The sequence below is a fragment of the Octopus bimaculoides genome, chromosome 11 (assembly GCF_046866305.1).
Source record: "Octopus bimaculoides isolate indiv1 chromosome 11, ASM4686630v1, whole genome shotgun sequence".
NCBI lineage: Eukaryota > Metazoa > Mollusca > Cephalopoda > Octopoda > Octopodidae > Octopus > Octopus bimaculoides.
Genome location: NC_142938.1, coordinates 61,710,299 through 61,720,298, shown reverse-complemented (window position 1 = coordinate 61,720,298; position 10,000 = coordinate 61,710,299). Strand labels below are relative to the sequence as shown.

Genomic DNA, 10,000 nt, shown 5'->3' with positions numbered 1-10,000 from the left:
GTCTATCTATCTATCTGTCTGTCTGTCTATCTTATTTCTTCATTGCCCACAAGGGACTAAACATAGAAGGGACAGACAAACGGATTAAGTCGATTACATCGACCTCCAGTGTGTAACTGGTACTTATTTTATCGACCCCGAAAGGATGAAAGGCAAAGTCGACCTCGGCGGAATTTGAACTCAGACGTAACGGCAGACGAAATACCGCTAAGTATTTCGCCCGGCGTGCTAACGTTTCTGCCAGCTCGCCGCCTTATCTATCTATCTATCTATCTATCTATCTATCTATCTATCTATCTATCTATCTATCTATCTATCTATCTATCTGCCTGTCTGTCTGTCTATCTATCTATCTATCTATCTATCTATCTATCTATCTATAAGGTGCCGCGCAGTGGGACTGAACCCAAAACCACATGGTTGTAAAGTGCGGTTTTTAACTACATAGCTATACCAACACGTAAAGTTAGCGTTATTCATCATTCTGGTGGGGTTTCTCGTCAAAGTTTACCTCCTCCGCTGATATACACTCGAGGAAACACGCGCACACACACACACACACACACACTGACATATACGCGCACACACACTTATGTATGTACCACTCGTACATATATACCCACAGTAAAAGCAGCTTATAACCACAGAAAATGTTATCAACCGGTTATTCTTATAGAAAACGTTTTTGTCCCTAACGGCCCTTCTGATGGAAGTTAAACCAAAGCAAGTTTCTAAAATTGTTTATATCGTCCAGAAAAATCCTTCTAAAGTTATGTTGAAACGGTTCACTTTTGACCAGATATTGATATGAAGGTACGTAAATTAAGGCCTTACAACGTTGTTGAAATCTTTTGTCATGTACGTCACATCCACTTTTAGTCACGCACGTCACACCCGATTAATAAAAATTATAACTATAGATATGATATTGCTATCCAGCAAACGCATTAGCAATATTTTGAAATTTCAATTAAAATACAGACTACGCGGTTTTTTTCTGAAGACGCGTGGCTCAGAGGTTAGGGTATTGGGTTCGCGATCGTAAGGTCGATGGTTCCATTTCCGGCAGCCCGTTGTGTCCTTGAGGAAGACATTTTTTTACGTTGCTCCAGTCCATTTAGCCGGCAAAAATATAATTCAAAAGGACCATCCTTTTCACACTTGTTGTGTCACGCTGAATCGTTTTGCGAACTACGTTAAGGGTACACGTGTCTGTGGAGTACTCAGCCACTAACATGTTAAGTTCACAAGCAGGCCGTTCCGTTGATCGGATCAACTAAAACAGACGTCGTCGTAACCGACGGAGATCCATGTCACGAGGTTTTTTTTTTAGTCTTCACTTGGAGAAACTCACGGTAATTGGCAGTTGGTATTTTCAGGTGAAAAATACTTTGAACCGTGTCTCGTAGGTCATACGTTTAGGTTCCTTTTCAAAAAAATTTATCTGAAATTCCGGGAAAAATATGAATTAAAAATACTTTAAATACTTGCTTGGTTACTCAAACTTGATTGTGAAAACTGAATAGATACAATGTTTGTAAATTTTCAAGATTTATAGGTTAGATCAGTAGTTTTCAACCAATTTTTGTAAATGGATCCCTTTGATTCCTATTTAACTCTGTTGGACCCTCATGTTAAAAAAAAAAAAGAGCCCACTATTATATTTGTATAATTAAATATTTTAGGAATTGTATTTAAAAAAAAATTAAAATATTTTGTGTAAACTCTTTTACTCTTTTACTTGTTTCAGTCATTTGACTGCGGCCGTGATGGAGCACCACCTTTAGTCGAGCAAATCGACCCCAGAGCTTATTCTTTGTAAGCCTAACACCTATTCTATCGGTCACTTTTGCCGAACTGCTAAGTTACGGGGGACGTAAACACACCAGCATCGGTTGTCAAGCGATGTTGGGGGGACAAACACAGACACACAAACATATACACACACATACATATATATATATGTATATACATATACGACGGGCTTCTTCCGGTTTCCGTCTACCAAATCCATTCACACTTGCCCAAGGTGCCACGCAGTGGGACTGAACCCAGAACCATGTGGTTGGTAAGTAAGCTACTTACCACACAGCCACAAATGTTAACAGCAACATCTTCTATGGACCCCTAGAGGTCATGAGAACCACTAGAATAGATATTTCATGATTTGGGCCTCACGTGCGTCACGCAAGAAAGACACCTCCCCGACCCACCAAAATGAGCACAATTAGCGGCTTCAGCTTTACACACGCGTACGTGCACGCACGCACGCACGCACGCACTCACACACACACACACACACACACACACACACACACACACACACACACACACACACACACACACATTGATAATAGTTATTTATATATATATATATATATATTTATATACACAAACCGGTTTGGTATTTGAATAGATCTATTACAAAATTTAAAAACGACTAAAAGTTTTGAGATTCAGGTGCATTTTCAAACCCCAAAACAAGTTCTCCTATATTTTTTCCTACGTGAGATTACACTTCTCCTCTCTGTATATATATATATATATATATAATTTAAATAATAAGAGTGAAAAATTAATGCCATTCTCTTCCGACAAATCTTGGGTGATTTTAGCCGTGTGACAAGGAGTCCCATCTTCCATAAATAAAGAGTCTTCTTTAATCATTTCACCACTGGAGAAGACTGGAAGGAGCCCTTTCTGCAATATGGACTCATATTTATCCGAGTTTATGTTTCTCTCACACTCCACCAGCTCTAATCAACCTTTGCCCAAAATTGCTCCCCAGACCATTACAGAATAGCTGTCGTATTTCATTGTTGGCTGCAATCTTTTCACATCAAATTCTTGATCACAGAGTCTCCAGATCCACACTCGACCACTGTCAAGAAAATCTGGACTCATCAGCAAATCTGGACTCACCACCAGCAATCCTGGACTCATCAGAAAATATGACAGTGTCACAAAATGCTAGTGGTCCCTCCACCATCTCACTGGCCCAATCTTTTCTCCGCTTGATGTTGGTTGGTAGAAGAAGTAGCTTCCTACTTGCTGCTCTGCCAGAGTAATCAAGTTTGTGGAGATACCTGGCAGCTATCTTGGGACCTACATCAACTTGTTCTGCTATGTCAGAGGCCTTGCAATAAGGATTATATCCCACACTTCTCTTAGCAAAGAGAAGGGTCCTGTCAGGCGGCCCTGGTTGATCTGAGCAAGGTGATGTGGATTCCTTCCCCTCTCTGGGGAATTGCACAATCACTCTATTAACTGTAGAAAGCGGGATCCCAAGGTTTTCTGCAATTTTACGTTGACTATGTCCACCTTCAGAATGACCCACAATATGGCCTTTTTGAAATTCAAACAGCTCCAAAGCTTCTTTTGTACATGACATGATTAAGCAGTTACATACAGAACCTGAAACATAAAAATGTCAATTAATAAAAAAATATAAAGCTTTACAAGTTACAATAAACATAAAACGATGTTTTATGGGGTATCTATTTACTTCTGTCATATCCGTGTCTGTCTGTCTGTCTGTCTGTCTATCTATCTATCTATCTATCTATCTACACATCTATCTATCTAGGTGGGGAGGTCTGACGACACTCTCGGGGCAAACCTAGGTGTCGACGAGAAATTCCTAGCCCGCCTTTTCAAGACGACATTCGGGCCGGGGCCTATGGATAATTTCCAGAGATCCCTGGCTTGGCAATGCTATCGAGACGCACTACCAGTTCGAGAGAAGATCTACAGACACGGTTCGAAAACCACCGGACCGACCTGCCCGAGATGCGGTCAGAGCGACGAAACCGTTCTGCACGCACTCGTGCAGTGTCCAGATATTTCAGAGCTGTGGACCTTCGTCGAACGGCTGTTGTCGCGTGTGGGACGAGCCCACTTATCAGCCGAGTCTATCGTGAATATTGTTCTGCCACCTTCCTTTAAACGGGAAGGAAAAACGGTTTTTGTAACACTGATAGCTATGGCAAAAGAATGCGTGTGGTGGACGCGTTTGAAAGGTCTACAAACAAACACTTTCCTCTCTGGTCAGTCCCTCGTCAACTTTTTCAAGTACCACTTGAAAAGGAGGATGAGGATAGAGAGGAAAGTGTTGTCGAATGAAAGTTTCAATAAAAAATGGGTAAATGTGGCAAGAATGGTAAGAATGAAAGACGACACCATTTTAAGCATAGACTTGTAACAAAAAGAGACAAAAAGAGAGAAGGTACTTACTTTCATGTACCTTTAAAAAAAAAAGCCTGAGGTGACCGTGGTCTTTTACGTAGGCTTTTCCTTCCACGGATAAACCTAATCTGTTCCCCGTTTTTTACATTGACTGTGATACACGATCCCTATTGATCGCCCCACCCCACGTCTTTTTTTTAATTTTCTTCCCGCGATCCCTTTTGATCGAAATCCCCCCCTTTTTTTCCGTGATCCCTTTTGATCGAAATTATCCCCCCCCCCAAAGAAAAGCTCTACTTTGTAATTTGTCCATTTTCTGTATTTAGCCCTGTGTGGCTATAATAAAAAGATATCTATCTGTCTGTCTGTCTGTCTGTCTATCTATCTACACATATATTAGCAAACCCATACACACACAAAATACATAGACGCGTATACACAAGCAATCACGCAAACGCACAGACACACAAACAAACAGACAGACAGACAGACAGACACACACACACACACACTGACACATATAGACTCAAATGCATGAACATATAAGGATACAACCCATAGAAAGACAAAGTGTAATAAACAGGACAGGAGGAGACACGCGGAGGGAGAGTGACTGAAAATTCACTGACAAAGGACTTAAAAGAACAATAAAATGAATCGGAAATGAAGAACAAATAAATAGGGCGTGTATTTATTTGACAAAAAAACAAAACGAAAACAAAAATAACTAAAGCCCCCCCCCCCCCCCCCCGAAAAATTGACTATGGCGAAATTCAGTGACACAGTGACGAAATTCACTGACAACAAAAATAACAAAAGGAAAAAAAAAAAAAAAAAAAAAACGACTATCCAGAAATACCGGCCATGACGAAGGGAAATAGCCCTGAAACTCGAGTCGCCTTTATATAATTATATATTTATATTTATATATTTGATCCTTTATATTGAACACTCAATATTTCATCTACATTCAATACTTTCTTTCATGGTGCCATCCATTTTTATTTTATCTTATTTTATATTATATATTGTATATTATATTATATATTGTATATTCCATATTCTATACCCCACATTGGTTCTGCAGGAATATAAATAAAACATAAAAAACAGACAGTGTTGGAACTCTTTTAAACAAAATAATATATTCCTCTATACACAATCATACAAAAAAACCACCTTTTTTGTATTTATTTTTACTCGCATATATATATATATATATATATGAGAGGCTATGCAAGAAACCATGGGTTTTTGTGTGTATACACACATATGTATCCATAGGTGTAGAAATGGAAGTATACGTTTGTGTACATGTGTGGAGATAAGGGTGTGGGTATGAGCCAGTATGGATATGCATGTATATTGTTATGTATACACATGTATATGGGTGTGAACGTACATCCGGATAGTAGTATAGGTATATCTGTGGGTCTGTAGCTGTATGTATGTATGCTTGTTTGAGTGTGAGTATAGACAGGTACTGATAGGAATAGCCCATTACCTTTGTCTACCAATGGTATATTACTCCATACTCCTATTAGGAATATTCTACATAAACCTAGCTTATGCACTGAATCTAAGAACCCCTCACGAATCTTTTAGAAAATACACGCATGACTAGTTTCTCGTACTTACCAGCACTAAGTAATGGAAATGCACCCTAGCACTGAACAAAATAGTCTAGCACACTACCCCCACAATAGTAGATATATCCTCCAGCTTAAGTTACAAATATAAACCCTTATGAACAATCAGATAATATAGTATAATATACTATAGCTAAACTACCTGATACATCGAAACCCATAGATGCTTACACCCCATAGTTGACACCTTTATCCAAACACATACACCCCCAATTGCATCTAGAACTGATATAACTTCTTCCCTAAGACATAAATAGAGCAGTATTCCACTACTAAATTAATTAATTTGAAATGCTCGGGTTACCCCACCTTTAATCCCACTCAGATTACAATGTCAAAAAGTTCCCGGTAGTCGTATATATATATATATATATATATATATATATATATATATATATCCGTGTAAACATTTTCTTTTAACAACCTTTTTTAAAAAAATCAAAAAAAAAAATCAAAAACAAAAACACATAATTAACACTATAAAATATTGCCACTCCTGAAACATTTAATATTTGATATTCTATATCTTACTAGTATACGTTTAGCACTGAATAACTACAGATAAGCACAGCAACAAGATACATACCGTCCTTGTAAACTAATTAGCACTCGTCCGGTCAGGTCCATTTTTCTCCCTATTTATGAATCATCCTTCTTTTGCCTTCCGTCAGCCATAGATCCCTTATCCAACTCCTATATTACTATAATACTAGTCGTTTAACCATATACAGCAGATTCCCCCGATAGATAGATATATGTTTTATATTTTTATATGTTTATATTCTTTTTTTATTTTTTCTTATGCTGTCCTATAGGATTCTCTTCCCACAGTTTTAGTTGCTTCAGTTACCTTATTTATTTGTTTTATTAGTTTTATTTCGCTCGTTTACTTGCCCCTGCGGGCCATTGCATTATTTAAAAAAAAATTTATTTGTTAACTATCAACGAACCAGAACCACGCCATTGTCATCAATTAAGAGCTGACCAGTTAGGTTGTAGGACTGACCATGACCCCACCCCAATACACATAAGGATTTCGAGTTTTGTTGATCGGAAAAAAAGTAACGAACACTAACATCGTACTTTTGCTTTATCTGGTTCCTTTATCTTATTGATACATTCATGTACCAAATTTCCCAAGATGGGTGCATCATAAGTTGCTTATGCTATACCCTCTGCAACGTTACACCTACTAACTGGCACGTAACACATAAACGTTCACTTCCACCACTGAAGTTCTATGGAAACATAACGTGAACTACTGCTTAAAGTTACCCTTCCTGTAAAAACTCCTCCTGAAAACGACTATATTCACCTATCCACCACTGGATGAAATAACATGGATCTTATAATACATTGCAGGAAGTCTGTATCTTATTTCCCCTTGCTATGCCTAAATCATTATACTATGATGTACTTCACTTGTGTTTTTATTCTTACTATTATTCTTTTTCTACTCTATTTCAAAAAGACAGAAGGCCGTAAGGAACTAGCATCCGCATACCCATTCGGTTTTAGTGACAATCTGCTCATATGCTCATCTGCTCAATCACTCACTTTTTTCTATATGCTTATATGCTTCCACACCCTTGTTTATGCAATTACCAACTTTATCTACTTGATAATCTGTAGCCCTAATACATGTGTGTGGATTCATCCAATACATTTGAATAAACAGACATACTGGAATGTTTACCAGCTGGTGTCTGTCGATTTTATATCCTCTCCACTTTCTTATTTGCCGTTTAAATCAGGGGTAAACCCCTTTTTACCACCGACCGTATATAATACTCAATAGCGAGATTGCCATGCAATAACTAGCACTTGAGTATAAGTAACTGGGTACACTATCAGCAGAATATTGGATAGGTACTATTGGTTTCTCAACGTCTAACTCACACAGAAATATATATATATATATATATATATATATATATATATATATGCATACACACACATATATGTTTATGTGTATATATATATATATATATATATATATATATATACACACATACATACACCTAGATATTAGGAGCGTATCATCCCAATAGAGACCATAGGATATATTAGGGAAGCTATTTTTAATTTGAGACAAGAGAAACATATCAGATATGTTATTAATGTCTTCCAGAGTAGTGTGTTTGGCATGTTTATAATTGGTGTTCAGTTCCTTAAGTATTAATTTATTGTAGGTGTCCAAAGTTGCAGAATAGATATTTCCCGTTTTGTCCGATAATACATTTAGATCTGGTGATGATTTTATTTTTGAAATATTTTCCGATAGCTTCTTCTGAAAGGAATTGGTATATTTGGAGACTTTTAGATTTTTTATAAGGTTCATTAGATCCTTCTCAAAGTTCACGAGAACCGGGTTAGACGGAGGGTTTTTATAGGACTTTAAGCTGTAATTATCTTTTTGCATAGTTCCTTTTAATTTGATATCATAAAAGAAAGCAAGCCAGCAAGTCTATTGATGAATTCTGTGGTCTTATGTAAAGAGTTTCCATGTATTTATCCTTCGGTGGTATCGGGATATTTTTGGTAGATATACCCCAAAATTGTTTGAAGGAAATAATTATATTGCTTTTTGTTTCGAAAAATTATAGAGTTGCTTCGAAGTGCTCAGGTTGAACCAGAGACGCTAAATAGTAAATAATATAATTTAAAGAAGAAACAAAAATTAGATAATTATCTTGTATTTATGACATACATTAATACAACAAATACATTAAGACATTCAGAACATATTAAAGTATTATTTAAGAATATAATAGAAATAAGAAATATATGAAATCAGAACATACATGAAAATATTATTTTCTACTCTCGGCACAAGGCCCGAAATTTTGGGGGAGGGAACCAGTCGATTACATCGACCCCAGTACGCAACTGGTACTTAATTTACCGACCCCGAAAGGATGAAAGGCAAAATCGATCTCGGCAAAATATACATGAAATATATAAGCAAGAAAAAATTCGATATGTGGAGTGAAATAGCAGATATAAAGAAAAGCTTAGTAAAAATTGAAAATTAAAAATTTAGAATTAAAATTTAAAATTGAAAGTCAGAAAATATATTGACGGCAATGAGAAACCTTATTGAGGAATTTACAAGTCAGAGAAATACATTTATTTTTAGAGTTTTAAAAAAATATACAACGGGTTATAATAACTTATTCTTAATTCATATATTTTTTATTTTCATTATATTCTTAAATAATACTTTAATATGTTCTGAATGTCTTAATTATTTGTTGTATTAATACATGTCATAAATACAAGATAATTATCTTATTTTTGTTTCTTCTTTAAATTATATTATTTACTATCTAGCGTCTCGGGTTCAACCTGAGTATCTCGAAGTAGTTCTATAATTTTTCGAAAGAAAAAGCATTATAATCATATATATATATATATATCATTTTTTTTTATTATGGCTTGATAACCAGAATCAGTTTTTATTTCTGTTGCAAAGTCTAATTCTTTAAACCATATTCTGTTTTTTTTTAAAGGATCAACTAGTAGTTTGGATCGAGATTAGCATTAACCAAATAGTTATGACAAGAATTTATAATAGAAAACCTGTCTCTCGAAGCTATAAATCCCATAGCCAAAAGAATCTGGATAAAGCAGTGACGGATATTAAAGCAAAGAAAATTACCCTTCGAAAAGCCAATGTTTATTAAATTCCAGTTGGAACTCTGAGTCATAGATTGAACAATAAGCATAGCAGGTAACCTGATCATCTTTCAGTGTTCAGTGAAAAAGAAGCAGCGTTTGCTGCTCACATTACAGCTGTTGCAGAATGGGGGTTTCCATTTGATGCTATGGATTTGAGACTGCTTGCCCATAATTATATCACAGCTCAAGGTCGCACATTAACGTAATTTAAAAACAATTTTCCTATAGCTGAATAGCCTAATTCATTTTTAAAGCGAAACAAATCCCAATTAGTATCACGCCTATGCCAAGATGACGATGAAGTCATCAATGTAAGAGTTTTGGATGTTGTGTTGGGAATGCTAAAGTCAATGAGAGGAGTGGCATGGTGCAGAGTCCTATTGCCAGACATAGCATGTTCCAGCAGTCACCCTCTTCATCCAGGGCAGTACTACCTCCCTCCAGGCACTTGATGTAGGCTTCCATGTTGATTCTGAGGCCGTGTG

General features: G+C 36.5%; 1 protein-coding gene across 3 annotated transcripts in view; it reads right to left on the bottom strand.

The window, feature by feature from the left end:
• Positions 1-10,000, bottom strand: part of LOC149133369 (EPM2A-interacting protein 1-like) — a 24,885-nt gene that overhangs the window by 8,550 nt on the left and 6,335 nt on the right. The window contains exons 1-2 of one of the 3 annotated variants that reach the window (XM_089360194.1): positions 6,421-7,704; positions 1-3,414 (exon numbers count right to left, since the gene is read on the bottom strand). The exon at positions 1-3,414 is cut by the window's left edge and continues 3,786 nt beyond it. The exons of 1 other annotated variant lie outside the window; for it this stretch is intronic. In XM_089360194.1, the coding sequence (XP_089216320.1) occupies positions 2,885-3,391 (507 nt within the window). In that variant the 5' untranslated portion in view covers positions 3,392-3,414; positions 6,421-7,704 and the 3' untranslated portion in view covers positions 1-2,884. Of the gene's footprint in view, positions 3,415-6,420; positions 7,705-10,000 lie in introns of those variants that run through there. One more of the 3 variants, XM_089360193.1, reaches the window with a different exon arrangement.